General features: G+C 36.2%; 2 protein-coding genes across 3 annotated transcripts; both read right to left on the reverse strand.

Annotated features, from left to right (window-relative positions):
- Positions 1-1,297: 1,297 nt before the first annotated feature.
- Positions 1,298-16,138, reverse strand: LOC110778944 (uncharacterized). The gene is made up of 9 exons (XM_056839006.1): positions 15,766-16,138; positions 11,681-14,297; positions 11,532-11,587; positions 10,449-10,538; positions 9,686-9,763; positions 6,358-8,928; positions 6,082-6,166; positions 2,014-4,654; positions 1,298-1,853 (listed from the first exon to the last, which is right to left on the reverse strand). The coding sequence occupies exons 1-8, from the start codon at positions 15,808-15,810 to the stop codon at positions 2,022-2,024; spliced, it is 8,175 nt and encodes a 2,724-aa protein (XP_056694984.1). The 5' UTR covers positions 15,811-16,138; the 3' UTR covers positions 1,298-1,853; positions 2,014-2,021.
- Positions 5,668-9,760, reverse strand: LOC110779338 (putative disease resistance protein RGA1). 2 transcript variants are annotated; one of them, XM_056840100.1, is made up of 3 exons: positions 9,602-9,760; positions 6,323-8,928; positions 5,668-6,166 (listed from the first exon to the last, which is right to left on the reverse strand). In XM_056840100.1, exon 2 carries the CDS (start codon positions 8,923-8,925, stop codon positions 6,337-6,339), a length of 2,589 nt encoding a protein of 862 aa, XP_056696078.1. In that variant the 5' UTR covers positions 8,926-8,928; positions 9,602-9,760; the 3' UTR covers positions 5,668-6,166; positions 6,323-6,336. The 2 variants fall into 2 exon arrangements, with proteins under 2 accessions (XP_056696078.1, XP_056696079.1); XM_056840101.1 differs by lacking the exon at positions 9,602-9,760 and adding an exon at positions 9,006-9,080.
- Positions 16,139-16,403: the final 265 nt, after the last annotated feature.

Consider the following 16,403-nt stretch of genomic DNA (forward strand, 5'->3'; position numbering starts at 1 on the left):
GTCACCAACAGAGAAAGACCTTGATGAATAAATACCCTTACGTAAACTTTTTTGTTGCTAAAAAATTGAAATACAACATCTATTGCGAAGACTGTTGTGAACTGGAGAAGTGTTGCGGTAAAATGTGCACATTTTATAAAGTCAGTACAAACTTCAAAGTCCGGAGACGTGAAATGTATTGGTTAGGAATCAAGTATGCAGTACATCATGCTGTGGGACTTCCAGTCCTCACGGTGGTTGACGTCGTCCGTCACCTCATTAACAAGCAGCCTGAGCTCGCAGGGAGAGTGGTCGAAGGTGTTGTTATCAAAGAAACCGCACACAAAATCGGCCACTGTGCGGTTGAACAACTAAATTAAAACTAGGATCATAACGTGTACTCATGTTTTTTATTGGTTTTTTAAAGAATCCTACACGGTTTTACTAGTCCCCTAAGGATTAGGTTTTACGTGTAGTAAAAAAAAGTGTTTTATGTCTATGTAATTATGTAAACCATTTAATAATGAAAAAGTGTTTTATGTCTATATAACCATGTGAACCATTTAATAATGTTTGGCTTATTATTACCAAGGGGTTGAAATCCTCTGTCCATACCCGGCCCTATCCCATTCAATGTACCATTATTTTCTATTGGCCCACATCGCATACTTGTTTTTTTTAATTCATTTTATTGTTGGTCCAAATTGGAAAATACTTCGGACATTATTTCGTCTCTGGTCATCAATAGTTCGACGCTCCACCTCCGGCGATAAATGACTACAACTATCTCCATCTTCGACAAAGTGTGGCCACTGCCAATCTGCCATCCTTCAAATCATCTCCGCCATCATTCAATGCTCCAAACAACTAAATCTATCCCTTTTTAATGGCTAAAGATAAGGAGGTACTCACGGCAGCAGCTATGCAAGGGATTGCGGGTGTTTCGAGCGCCCAAGTACAACAAATTATGGACGTTTTGTCTAGCCTAAGTCTAGATTGCAAGGTCATATAGAATTACGATGGATTGTTGACACTGGAGCCTCTAATCACGTGACGCATATTTCAATATTAAGAATTATCACCAGATTTGGAAATTGCCCGGTAGTGTTACCGGATGGTCAGACGGCGAATTCAAATTAATATGGCTCTGTGACTTTGGAGGGTGGATTAGCTCTTGATAATTTTTTGTTTGTGCCTAAATTAAATTGCAATTTTATTTTATTTTATTTGTGTCAAATATCCTTAAAGAATCGAAACTAGCATTGCTGGATCTATTTTTCTCTCATGTACCTCTAGAAAAAATGATGCTCAAAAGATATTTACAAAAAAAATAAACGTATGTTTAATCATGTAAGAGCCAAGTAAAGTAATTCTATGTGACTAGCTATGTGCAACCCGGGAATATTTGTGTCCCCTAGATAGGTGTCACCTTAAAGGTATATTTTTGCTTATTTTAAGATTTTGCAACAAATAGAAATATGACTTTGAAATTTGAATGAACATAATTCTATGTGACTATGTGCAACCCGGGTACATGCATAGCAGAACCACAGAACCCCTACTTTCTGCATAGGCATAGCAAAGAGACAACAATTACACACTTGAATCAAACCCAATATCATAATTCTTCACTAGCCCCCTGCCTGTAATTTCATCCCAACTCCCATGTTCTTCCCTGGGCATTCAGATTGTAAATTTTCCAATATAATGCATCTGGGAACCGTATCTTACTAGCTCGCTCCCACCAGATCGAGAATGGTGCATATCGATCTTCAAAGTTCAAAGCAAAGGCAATAGCACATTAAGGAGGATAAATGCATGTCCTCTTAAGCATTTGATGGTTCCTTGGGCAACATCAGTAGCAAGTGATACATCTGCACAAAAATAACAGTTTTTAATGCCTTTTAGGACAACAAGAACAACATTGTCATTCAATCAAGACATACACACAATTTCTAAATCATTGAGAATTATGGAAAACAATGCAGGGGATACTACATCGTATCAAAAGTGAAAATAGAAATGAAATAATACCTGCTCAGTCATTTACTTCGCTTAGTGTACTGAATACCGTCAAGCCATATTTTAGGGACATGTCTTATCAGAGAGAAGTCTTCTCCAGTTGGTATAGCACATCTTTTTGATAGGTACCGACAATTCAAAATCCAGAATTCTTGCAGAGATTTAAGATAGCAAAATCCTGTAGGCAATGCTAATAAATTATGGCATTCTTTGATTCTGAATTTTCGAAGAGAGCCAAAATGTCGTAAACATTCCGGAAGCTCCACCAAACCTCCACAATTTGCAATGTATAAATATTCAAGAGACTCTGCAGCAGATTGTATATCAAGTGGCAGACTCACTAACTTTGGAACCCCGATTATGCTCAAGGTCCTAAGGCTTTGTAAGCCTTTGAAGCATTCCCCTTTCACAAAACTCAACTCTTGACAATTTTCTATTTCTAATGTCCTAAGGCAAACAAAAAACTTCATGCTATCTGGAAGACATGTCAATTTGGGACAGTTCTCGATGATCAATGATCGTAGAGAAGTGAGTCCTTCATTATCCCATAAAGTTGACAATCTCTGGCATGATGCAAACCACAAGTATTGTAAACATCTTAATTTGTGAAATTTGGTGTCAATTAAGCTCATCTGGCATGTTGTCACTGTGAAATTCCTTAAGCTTTGCAGCTGGTATAAACCCCTAGGCAACTCCTTTAACTGCTCACATCCGTCAAGGTAGAATGCTTCCAGATTCAACAGCTTACATATTGTATTTGGAAGAGATTTAATTATAGGATTCTCTGACAAATCAATAAACCTTAAATGCTTCAAATTGCCAATCGATGTTGGCAATTTCTCAAACGAACTTCCACCAAGTTCTAGGATGCGTAAGCGATTAAGATGTGTTATGATCCCTTCAAGAAAAGACCGACTTAGATAATTTATTCTATACCCAAGTCGAAAGGTCCGGGCGTTCTTGGCTGCGAGAAGCTCTTGAGGAAATTTAGCATCTTTTAAACTATTAGAACTCTCATATCCCCACACTATATGCCTAGTAAATTCTGAAACTGAGATGTTTTCCTGAGTTACGACAGCCAACTCTTCCCCGATAATATTCTCAGCTAAATCGTGCAAAAGATCATGCATTTTACACTCACTAAGCAATCCATTTATCTGAAAACTTGGTTCTTCAACAAGGGACTTTGATACCAGCTCCATGAGATAAGAGTAACCCCAACTTACAATATCTTTGTTTCCACCATAAGATAACAGACCAAGCGTGCTCCACATATATGGTATATGCCACGCGGAAAGATGCAAATCTTTCACATACAACGACATGTAAACGAAACATGATTTTAAGTGGGACGGAAGTGTATCATAACTATATTTCAAGACTTTCATCACCTTATCATACTGATGATTCAACTCAGTAAAGCTATTCATACTATTAATTCGATGCCACTCTTGTTCATCCCTGTTTCTTCTTAACAAACTCCCCAAATTTTTCACAACCAGTGGGATGCCACAACATTTCGCAACAATAGACTTCCCAATCTCGTAAAGATACTGATATGTTGCTTCCTCGCCTTCCTTAAATGCTAATTGCTTAAATATGGACCAACAAACATGAAATGGAAGCTCGTCCAAGTCATATGGCTCCATAGTTTGAGTAATAGACGCGACTTCTATGTTCCTTGTAGTGATCAAAACCACGCTCCCTGCATCACCGATTGCCAACATATTCTTAAACTCTGTCCAAACTGCAATATCATCCACCCAAACATCATCCAACACAAGAAAGTACTTTTTCCCGTCCAACAACTGATGGAGCCTTTTTAACGATGTATTCAAATCGTGGTTCACTATACTATCACAACCACCATCTTTTAGAATGTCCTCTATAATCTTACAAATATCAAACTTGTTGGACACACATGCCCACAACTTGAGATCAAAGTGTTGGTGGATATCTCTATGAACTAACTTAGCCAATGTTGTTTTTCCAATCCCACCCATCCCCACTACAGGAAGAACAGAGAGATCACTAACCACGTTAACACCTATCAATCTGTCTATAATATCTTGCTTAGCCTCATTTCTTCCAATAATAGCCGGCTCATATACATAAGCACATTCATCTAAAGGATCCCTAATCTCAACCTTTGAGGCTTTAACTGGACGCTTAGTCAAATCAAACTCATTTTTCTTAGCTACTATGATTTCTAGCTTTTTACGGAGGCTTTCTATTTTCTGACTCAAATCAAAGCGTGAAATGAGAGGATTCGAAGAGGAAAGGTAGTACCTGAGCTGGAGACTAAAGTAGCCTTGATTAACTCTGCGCTGCAAAGCATCAAAGGCCACTTCATCCAAGAGGTCATCAATATCATAAACAATGCTCTTGAGATCTCTTAGCCAAATTTTGTTAGCTTTACTGGCAAGCTCCTGCTCTTCATCTTCCAGAACAGCGCAAATGGCCTCCATCTTGTCGGCTATGATCTTGAGATCTTTCTTAGCTGACTTTGCACCTTTTATCTCTTCAGTAACATATGTATAGACAAGATCACCTGGACCAGAAGCAATCTTTCCAAGAACAAGTTTTGCAATAGGCAAAATGATTGCTTCGGCCATTTTGTGTTTAACAAATAACAAATGAATCAAGGAAGCAACTTAATCTGTTTATAGGCACAGGCATACAGCAACCTCCTAATCATTCCATTAACATATTCATGTATTCTTATTTCTTGGTTGTTTTCCAGAAGAGCTATTACATGATTGTTTGTGGCTAATAATGGTGATTTGTTTAATTAAACGCGGAAAATAAAAATTTAATTATAATCCAGTCAGTTGACTCTTGGTTTAACTCACATGTGACTATGTCACAACTAAATGGATAATAAAAATTAATGGCTTGTCCACACTTCATCAGTAAATAATATAATGCATAAACAAAGCTTAGATCAGAATCAATGAACCAGAGACAAATAAGTCAGTTAATTAGTATAAATTCAAACTAAAATATCAATTTATACTATACATACTCCTTCCGTTCCTAAATGGATAATAAAGATTAATGGTGTGCCCACACATGCTAGATCAACAGTTTATGTCATGCACTCTTGCATAAACAAAGCTAATACAGATCAGGTTCAATAAATCAGAAATTTTGTTTAGCTTTTTATGTTGGAAATTAAACCGAAAAATATATCACTTCAATTGAAAATTTGTTTCTGATAACTAGGATGAGTAAACTAGCCTAACAACTGAGAAACAAACCAACCTGAACACTATAGCCCAAGTATCCATAACAGCTTAATCAATTCAGAACCTGCAAATATAGTTTAACAAATAACTTGACAACCAATTTTCTCATTTAGTAATATAAGAGAAAATTTAAAATTTACCTATACTCCATACATGTTTATTAGATCTAAGTCATATTTTCTAAATCAATTTAGAAGGCAATTAATCTAAAACATAGTTAACATTTAATAGAAATCGCCTTAAAACGGGCTATTGCAATAAACTACAGACTGAACAGAGCATGAATCTCTACTGTTGTTCCAACAATCCAACACTAATTAACGAATTCAAACTTCTTCATCCCTCGAGAAAATAATGTAAGGAGTAGATGATTAAGCAATGCTTAAATGCACAAGTTCAATTCAATCAAGTGCAATGCTTATTACAATAACCACTTCATAAGTACAATGAACTTGTTTCCCAACCGTGAAACAAACAGGGCTTAACACAACTTGAAACCATAATAGCTTAATTGATGATATCAAATTGGCCTATCAATTAAATTATGCAACTGGAAGAAACCATTAAGCCCTAACAAACAAGCAACTAAACAAAATTAAAAGCTACGGACTATAAAATTGGTTACACGTAATACCCTTAGTTTGAGTAAGATAAAACCATGTAACTCTCTAGAAAGCGTTTAAAGGATAGATAACATAATAGCATCAACCACTATGTTTTATAGAAACACGACTTGACTCACATCAACAAAGACATCCGCATGTACACGGTTTTTTCCTTGAACATTTTGCCTTCAATCTTCAAATAAGTCTAGCCATTGCTTTTCACCAACCAAGTAAAACACTCATCTTCAGGTACTCAGCAATGAGACCAAAACTTATCTCCAACAGGAGAGTTGAGAAAATGGTGCAACAAATCTGTACAAGAATAAATTGAAAATCTCATCATAGTCTTCAATGCATAAAAACCAACCTCCAATCCAATTCTTTATTAAAAAAAATAATCACTAATGATTTGGAATCACACAAAGACCACTTTAGGAAAAACAAAAATAAAATAGTGACATGTTGTACCTTTTTTATTGACTTTACTTTGTAAGAAAACAAACTTCATCAAGCTCGAATTTGGGGACATGTTGTACCAACGAGTAGTCTTCTCCGCCTGGTACACCACATCTTTTTGATAGGTGCGGGCAACCCTTGATTTTGAGTTCTTGCAGAGAAATGAGGTGGCTAATTGTCTTGGGCAAACTCAACAAGTTACGACAATATATAATTTCAATGGTACGAAGAGAGGCAAAACGATGCAACCAATATGGAAGCTCCACCAAACCTAAACAATTCTCGACTGAGAGATGTTGAAGAGAAGCTGCAGCTGATTGTATATCATTTGGTAGCCTTGTCAATTTCAGATTACTGATGTACAATAATCGCAAGCTTTGGAGGCCTTCAAGGCCCTCCCCCTTGTCAAAATCTAGCTCTTCACAATTCTTTATTTGTAATTTTTGAAGGTACTTGATACTGTTTGGAAGACTTGTTAATTCTGGACAGTCGTAAATGAACAAGCTTCGCAGGGAAGTGAGGTGCCCAACATTACCATTATCCCACAACGATATCAATCTCTTACATGAATGAAAAGACAAGGATTGTAGAGAACTCAATTCCATGAATCTACTCCCTAAACTCACTTGGCAAGTTGTCACCATGAAATTCCTTAAGCTTTGTAGTTGATGTACATCCCTCGGCAGCTCTTTTAACTGCTCACACCCGTGGACAAGTAATGTTTCCAAATTTAAGAGCTTGCATATTGTATTTGGGAATGATTTAATGATAGGATTATATGACAAGTCAAGATATCTCAAGTGCTTTAGGTTCCCAATCGAACTTGGCAACTTCTCAAACGAACTATATTGAAGTTCTAATATGCGTAAGCAACTGAAATGAGATATGATCCCCTCAAGAAAGGATTGACTTATATGCTGATTCATTGGATAACCAAATCGGAATGTTCTGCATTTCTTAGCTTTGAGAAGCTCAGTAGGAAATCCTTGATCTTTTAGAGTATTTGTACAGTCGTATCCCCAAACAATATGCCTTGCAAATTCTGAAACTATCAGCTTATCTGGATTAACAATAAATACTAACTCTTCACCCAGTATTTTCACAGCGAGATCATGCAAAAGATGATGCATTTTACACAAGCAGAACATTCCATTAACGTGAGGACTCGGATCTTGAAGAAGGGACTTCGATACCATTTGCAAGAAGTAAGAGTACCCCAAATCTTCAATATCCTTATTTCTATATTCTAGTGGCAACAAACCAAGTGCACTCCACATATATGGTATAATAGTCGTAAAAAAATTTACATCCTTTACAAGTAATGACATAAAAGCAAAACATGGTTTTAAATGAGGGGGAAGCTTGTCATAACTTAATTTTAAAAGCTGCAAGACTTTATCATAGTGTTGATTTAGCTCAGTAAAACTATCCAAATTACAAATTCGTAGCCATTCTCGGTCGTCCCTCTCACTTCTTAACAAATTCCCTAAACATTTCACGACAAGTGGGATACCACGACATTTCTTAACAATGCACCAGCCAATAGCATGAAGATTCGGATATCTGCCATCCTCACCTTCCTTAAAAGCCAATTGCTTGAAAATTGACCAACAAACATGATCTGAAAGACAATCCAAGTTATAAGACTCCATTGTCTCAGCCATGAGAGCAACGTTGGCAAGTCTTGTAGTTGTCAAAATTGAACTCCCTGATTTACCAACTGCTAGCAGGTTCTTCAGCTTTCTCCACTCATCAATTTCTTCTACCCAGACATCATCTAACACAAGAAAGTATTTTTTTCCATTCAACAAATTCCCGAGCTTTTTCACCAACATACTCATATCTTGGTTTGGTGTATTGTCACCCGTACCAGCTTTCAAAATGTCCTCTATGATCTTGGGTATGTGAAACTTGTCTGAAACACATACCCATAGCTTGAGATCAAAGTTAGGGACATCATGATGCACCAACTTAGCTAATGCAGTTTTCCCAATCCCACCCATCCCAACTATAGAAAAAACAGACAGCTCACTAGCATCACCAAGAGCTGTCAGTTTACTTATTATATCCTGCTTAGCCTCATTTCTTCCAATAATAGCCGGTTCATACACATAATCACATTCATCGAAAGGATCCCTAATCTCAACCTTTGAGGCTTTAACTGGACGTTTAGTCAAATCAAACTCATTTTTCTTAGCTACTATGATTTCTAGCTTTTTACGGAGGCTTTCTATTTTGTGACTCAAATCAAAGCGTGAAATGAGAGGATTCGAAGAGGAAAGGTAGTACCTGAGCTGGCGCCCAAAGTAGCCTTGATTAACTCTGCGCTGCAACGCATCAAAGGCCACTTCATCCAAGAGGTCATCAATATCATAAACAATACTCTTGAGATCTCTTAGCCAAATTTTGTTAGCCTTATTGGAAAACTCCTCCTCTTCATCTTCAAGAACAGCACAAATGGCCTCCATTTTGTCGGCTATGATCTTAAGATCCTTCTTAGCTGACTTTGCACCTTTTATCTCTTCAGTAACATATGTATAGACAAGATCACTTGGACCAGAAGCGATCTTTCCCAGAATGAGTTTCGCCATAGGCAAAATGATTGCTTCGGCCATTTTCTGTGTAAGGAGAAGAGATTAGAGATATATCAAGGAATTGAAGAAACTAAAACTGTTTATAGACTAGACACAACCACCCTTTAATTATTCCATTTAACTTATTCATGTATTCCAATTCTGGAATCACTTGCATTTTCCAGAAAAGCTCCTGTATAATGGTGATTTGTTTATTTCATGATTGTTTGTCACTAATAATGGAGATTTTTTTATTTCATGATTGTGTGTCCCTAATGACAATGATTCGTTGACTCTCTTAACTTAACTCTATACATGTGACTACGTATCATAACACAGCAGCAATCAATCACCAAATGGATAATGAAAATGAGTGTGTAAATGGCTTGTCCGCACATGCTTGCTGAACAAATAATGTTATGCCGGCCCTATCTAATCACATAAACAAAGCTAATACGGTGCATTGGTCAAAAGACAATGAAGCTAATTAATTATTTAGGATACCAAACTAATAGGAAATGTTTTGTTGAATCTTAAAATTGTTTGATATTGCAATGCAAGTTGTCGTGCATACACGACTGGACGACTGTCTATTGGATCAGTAAAATAATAAATTAAAGCTAATCAAACTCATACTACCCTATTTTCTTTCTGGATAACATTATTAACATAATATATCGTCAGACACTATGTTGTACGGAAATTGGACTTGACTCACATCAATAAAGGCATATGCTTACAATCTGCTCCTTGCACATTTTGCCTTCAGTCTTCGGTTAGCTAGCCGCTGCTTTTAACTAACCATGCATATTAAACACCAATCTTCCATGAGACCAAAACTTCTCTCCAACTGGTGAGTTGAGAAGTAGTGCTCACAAATCTGTACAACAATTAATGGTAAATCTCATCAACGCACAAAAACTTATCCTTCTATCAATCAATAGGGTAACAGAGGCATTGTAACTACAAATACTTAACCGCTCAAAGAACAGACGTGTTACAGAAATTTTAAATTTAAAAAGTAACATACTGGAGAAATACTAAAGTTATCAGAAGAGAAAATAAGAATTAACAGATTACTAGTGAGTATAGAAACTGGGACCTGATTCACTGACTTTATTTGGAGTAAAATGAACTCCGTTTAGTCAGATTTCGGAGATGTGTCCTATTAGAGAGTAGTGTTCTCCTGTTGGTACAGTGCATCTTTTTGACAGGTGCGGTCAGCCGTTGATGTAGAGTTCTTGCTCAATCCAACAGATTATACAATACCTGTAATGAGGCTAAAAGAATCAACCAGTCTGGAAAGTCCACCAAATTTTCACAACCTATGAGGCTATGATTATGAGATTTTGAAGAGAGATTGGAGATTGAATACCCTATATGACAGATGAACAATACATGGGGGTTTGAAGGCCTTAACCCTTGTCCATATATGGCTCTTCACAGTCATCTTATTTGTAACAAATTGAGACCAACAAAAAACTTCATGCTGTTTAGAAGACATCTCAATTTTGGACAGTTAATGATAACTAACTGTCGGAGGGGAGTGAGGTGCCCAACATTACAATCGCCCCACAACGTAACGATATCAGTTGCTTAAAGCTAATCACATGTAAAGCCCTCACTTTAAGAGTAAGGTAAAACCATGCAACTCCCTATAAAACATTCAAAATATAGATAATATAATAGTATCATACACAGATATTATACAAAAATAGGATTTGACTCACATCAACAAGGGCATCTACACACAATTAATCCTTGGACATTTACCTTCAGTCTCGAGTGAACACAGCCGTTTGTTTTAATCCGCCATGTAAAAAATCCATCTTCACTCAGCAATTAGACCAAAACTTTGCTCCAACTGGAAGATTGAGAAATTAGTGATCACGAATCTGTACAACAATTAACCGGAAATCTCGTCAGTGCACAAAAATTATGTGATTATCAAATAGTAAAAAACGGTATTATCTTATTATTTAATTATAGCATAATCCCCCTTATAAGCCTTATCTTTAACATGAGAACTTCCATCCTATACACTCGTTAACGGGTACACCTAGTGCTAGCAAAGCATAGCCAAAGCTACAGTGGTTCTCATTTGCTCACAAATTATTAGGTACACCCGGTTGTATGTAGTTCTACATGCAACCGGATCGTTTTGTATTTTTTAATCCCTCAAAAAAAGCATATTTTTCAGTTTAAAAGCACATTTTCAGTTTAAAAGCACAGTTTTCAGTTTAAAAACACATTTTTACAATTTTAATGCACATATGTTTTTCAAAAATTATGATATTGAATATCTTCTTCCAATTGGGAAAAGAACCTAAACTTAAAAGATGAGCAACCAACATCAGTTTACATATCCTCTCAAATTCTTCGCGCTCGTATGTTCTTTTGTACTAACAATGTGTTCTTTTGAAATGTATCTGCTTTTAAGCAATAAAAATGTACTTTAACCTGTAAAAATATGCTTTAAACTATAAAATTGTGCTTTTTGAGGGGTTAAAAACCAAAACTACCCGGTTGCATGTAGAGCTACATACAACCGGGTGTACCTTTTACCAATTGTCATTTGCTGATTTGAGTTACTTTTTTGCTCAACTAAGTAAGCAAATGAGTAACAAATAGTCTTAGGTACACCTAACTCTAGGGATACCCGCGAAATTCACCAAGATATGAACCAAGTGACTAACTACTAACACTATCCAGTATCACAACATTGCATTCCCAAAAAGGTTTATCAGGAGTGAAATACATACAGTAATTAATCAACTATGAGTGAAGAGACTGAAACCTTTTTCGGTGACTTGTTGTGGAAAGAAACGAACGCCATCAAGCATGAGTTTGGGGACATGATTTATCAGATAGAAATCTTCTCCATTTGGTACCGCGCATCGTTTTGACAAGGCTGGGCAGCCCTTGAAAAAGAGCTTTTGCAGAGAAGTGATGCGGCAGATTGATTGGGGCAAACCCAACAGATTAGGACAATCTTCAACTTTAAATGATCTGAGAGAGGTAAAACAATGCAACCAATCTGGAAGTTCCACCAAATTTCTGCAACCTATGATTATGAGATTTTGAAGGGAAGTTGTGGCAGATTGAATACCCTGTGGCAGATTTGACAACTTCATATGACAGATGAACAATGCGCGGAGGCTATGAAGGCCTTGAAGCCCCTCTCCTTTATCTAAATCTAGCTCTTCACAATTATCTATTTGTAAAAATTTAAGGCCAGCAAGAAACTTCATACTGTTTGGAAGACTTGTTAATTTTGGACAGTTAATGATAACCAAGCTAAGGAGCGAAGTGAGACGCCCAACATTATCATCATCCCACAACGATATCAGTTGCTTACATGAAATCAAACACAAGATTTGTAGAGAACTCAATTCAATGAATTTGGTGCCAACTAAGCTCACTTGGCATGTTGTCGCTATGAATTTCTTTAAGCTTTGCAATTTATGTATATTCCTGGGTAGCTCCTGTAATTGCTCACATCCATGGATACAAAATGTTTCCAAGTACAATAGATTGCATATTGTATTTGGAAGTGATTTGATGATGGGATTACACGACAAGTCTAGATATCTCAAGTGCTTCAAGTTCCCAATCGACCTTGGCAACTCCTCAAAACAACTACTCTGTAGATCCAATAAGCGTAAGCAGCTAAAACTGGATATAATCCCTTCAAGAAAGGCTTGACTCATAGGCTGATTCATCCGATAACCCAATAGGAATGTTCGAAGGTTAATGGCTTTGAGAAGCTCTTTAGGAAATTCCTGGTCTTGTAAACTAATAGAATTGTTGTATCCCCAAACAATATGCCTTGTAAATTCTGAAACTACCAGCTTATCCTTATTTACAACGACAATTAACTCTTCTCCCAAAATTTTCACAGCTAGATCGTGCAACAGATCATGCATTCTACTATTGCAATAATTTCCAAGACAGTGACTTGTCGGTTCTTGAATAAGGGACTTAGATACCAGTTCCATGAAGTAAGAGTATCCCGAGTCTTCGATATCTTTGTTTCTATTTCTCAGCGGAAGCAAACCAAGTGCACTCCAAACATGTGATACATAATTTGTAGAAAGATCCCTATCCTTCACATACAATGACATATGAGCGAAACATGGTTTTAAGTGGGATGGAAGTTTATCATAACTTAATTTTAAAAGTTGCATGACTTTATCATAATGCTGATTTAGCTCGATAAAACTATCCATACAATTAATTCGTTTCCATTCTTGCATGTTCCTCTCATTTCTTAACAAACTACCCAAACTTTTCACAACAAGTGGGATGCCACGACATTTCTTAATTATAGACCTACCAATATCACAAAGATCTGGATATGTGTCTTCCTCACCTTTATTAAACGCCAATTGTTTGAAAATTGACCAACAAACATGATCAGGAAGACAATCCAAATTATATGACTCAGTTGTTTCAGTAATGGAAGCAACTTTGGGGTTTCTTGTGGTGATCAAAATCACACTCCCAGCTTTACCAACTGACAACACGTTCCTTAGCTCGGCCCACATCGCAAAGTCTTCTACCCAGACATCATCCAACACAAGAAAGTACTTCTTACCGTTCAACAAACTATGGAGCTTTTTCACCAATGTGTTAAAACTTTGATTGTATATATTTTCACCACTACCATTTTCTAGAATGTCCTCTATGATCTTGCGTATTTGAAATTTGTCTGAAATACACGTCCAAAGCTTGAGATCAAAATGGTGGACGTCCTTATACACTAACTTAGCTAGAGTGGTTTTTCCTATCCCACCCATTCCGACTATAGGAAGCATGGATAGGTGACGAGTATCATTGAAAGCTAACAATTTTCTTATAATATCCTGCTTAGCCTCATCTCTTCCCATAACAGCTAGTTTATACACATAGTCACTCTCATCTAGAGGATCCCTGATCTCATCCCTTGAGGTTTCAACCGGACGCTCAGTCAAACCAAATTCATTTTTCTTACTTACTATGTTTTCTAGCTTTTCACGGAGGTCTTTTATTTTGCGACTCAACTGAAAGCTGAAAATGACAGGATTTGAAGAGGAAAGATAGTACCTCAACTGACGGCGAAACTCCCCTTCATTAACCTTGCGTTTCAAACTATCAAATGCCACTTCATCCAAGAGATCATCAATATCATAAACAACACTCTTGAGATCTCTAAGCCAAAGTTTCATAGCCTTGTTAGTGAACTGCTTCTCCTCTGCATCTTCAAGGACAGCACAGATGGCTTCCATCTTCGCGGCTATGATCTTAAGATCTTTCTTAGCAGACTTGGCTGCTTTGATCTCTTCAACAACATAATCAGTTGCGAGGTCACCAGCAAAGGATGCCAGTTTTTCAAGAATGGATTTTGCAACAGGTAAAATGATTGCTTCTGCCATCTGGGGAAAAGATCAAGTTTAAAGTACAGTGAGTTAGTTTGCAGACTGCGGTTGTGGGTGGATGAAAATGTAATAGTGAGCACTTTTGAGTCAATGCAGAGTCATGGAAAGGCAAAAGCTGAGTTTAAAGGCACAAACAAGTGTGGAGATAGGTCGCACATGGTTCTATTTTCGATTTTCTCAAACAACCTTAATCTCAACGGCTACTATTAAATACGACAAAAAACAAATGAATAAAAAACAGTAATAACAAATTAACAATGATCATAATTTATCAATAATAAAAAACAATACAAGAATATAAATTATTTTATCTCACACTTGTACTATCAGTATGAATGCTTATAATATGCCAAATCTTCAATATTTACTCACTGTATTTCATAACCTTTGGATGTTATACACAAGTTTTAAGAAAACGTAGGAAATTATCTTGATATTTTAAGGACGAACAATAGTGCATTGGTGAATGATTACAATTTACAATTTACAATTTACAATGGTGTTTTGTTACAAATAAGTCCATCCATCTAAAGTTCTACACTACTGCTAACAAGGCTTTCTTAACTGTACTTTCCTTCAAAATGCACAGCTATATTCTTCCTAACACGGCTATCCTCGTGTCATTACTTGAATATCTACTTTTCTTATTGTGTAATGGATGATAATGAATTAATGATATAAGAAAACAAAGTTAATCAACATAGAAAAAGCCTCCACTTCCAGGTTTTTTTTTATTTCAACCAAATAGGCACTTGGATTTCCTATACTTCCCTAGTTCCCTTCCATCAATCTTTGTTGTACACAAAGTATGTGTTAACTTGCATTCGCTTGACAATTTTTAAACCTACTAAATCAAGTACTTCTATACCTAAACAACTTAATAGATGGGAGCGTATTTACAAAGTTCAACAATTATAGTTTACCAATGATGTCTTGCACTAGCTGTTAAGACTGGGAAGGTCATAGGTTCGAACTCCCTCTCTCATTTGTATCACTAAGGGGTGTTTGGTTCATGAATTCTAGGTATGAGATATAGGTTTAATATGTTCTAAGCCCATACCATTTGTTTGGTTGGTAATTTTAAGAGTTTCAAACTCATACCTCAAACACAAAAAAAAACTAATTTCCGATAGGAACCAAACACATGGTATTAAGAATCAAGTTCCAATTCCATACCACCGTGCAAACCAAACACCCCTAATAGTATTGACCTCGTGGCTCCTTCCCACCAACAAAATAAAATTGTCACTAAAACGCATTAAAAATAAATAATTGGCTGGAAATCTAATGGTCAATCTTAATACTCTTAAATAGTATACTTTAATTCGTAATTACATGTTCTTCGCACATAATCAAAGAAAATTAAATCACAAGAATAATTATACGGAGTACTCAAAAGAAGCAAGTATAACACTAATTCCACCCCGCCACAGAAATGGGAAACTCCATATATCAGAAACAATACCTTAAAAAAGAAGAAGAATTTGCGTACTGACTCTCCTGTGATCATGAATCTAGACAATAAATTGTTGTTTTTGGCAATTGAAGTTATTGATCAATAACTTTAATGGTCAAAATTCAATAATTTGAAGTCCATATTTATCTTGAAAAATGGTGGTTGGGGACATTGCGTGAGAAATAAATGCGACTTAGCTGCGGAAAGGGTTGGCACTAGGCTTCAAACGACGGCGACTTACCTTTGGCGTGAGAAAAAATGAGAGAGAATCACAGAGACTCATACAGAGAGATGAGATGCTGGTGATGGTGGTGGCAATGGTGGTGGCGGTCGTCGGAAGTTCTGGTCGGAAATGTAAAAGAGAAGAGTGAAAAAAAAATGTACAGCATTGAAAAAACAAAAGGTTTTGTTTGTACAAGTTGTACAATAAATTTATTGTACACCAACATAACTTTAATTCAGTTTTCTGTAATTTTTACTCAGTTTTCTCTAACTTTTATACTATTACAAAAAAAAAAAAAGTTAATAGATAAACATTTTAAAGTGTTAAATGATTAATTTTATACATTATTAGTGATTTTGAATAAATATTTTTTTATTAAAACAAAAAATTTTATTACTAAAAAGTAGATAACTTTTACATATAT

The sequence above is a fragment of the Spinacia oleracea genome, chromosome 3 (assembly GCF_020520425.1).
Source record: "Spinacia oleracea cultivar Varoflay chromosome 3, BTI_SOV_V1, whole genome shotgun sequence".
NCBI lineage: Eukaryota > Viridiplantae > Streptophyta > Magnoliopsida > Caryophyllales > Amaranthaceae > Spinacia > Spinacia oleracea.

What these genes read in the sequence shown, in the direction of transcription:
- LOC110779338 (XM_056840100.1), bottom strand. Translation starts at nt 8,925, where the DNA reads ATGGCCGAAGCAATCATTTTGCCTATGGCGAAACTCATTCTGGGAAAG.
- LOC110778944 (XM_056839006.1), bottom strand. Translation starts at nt 15,810, where the DNA reads ATGATCACAGGAGAGTCAGTACGCAAATTCTTCTTCTTTTTTAAG. An exon ending in AATTCTTCTTCTTTTTTAAG is followed by an intron (nt 14,298 to 15,765) that starts GTATTGTTTCTG and finishes TCTTTTCCCCAG; the next exon opens with ATGGCAGAAGCAATCATTTT. An exon ending in GAAGATGAGTGTTTTACTTG is followed by an intron (nt 4,655 to 6,081) that starts GTTGGTGAAAAG and finishes AAACAGATTAAG; the next exon opens with TTGCTTCCTTGATTCATTTG.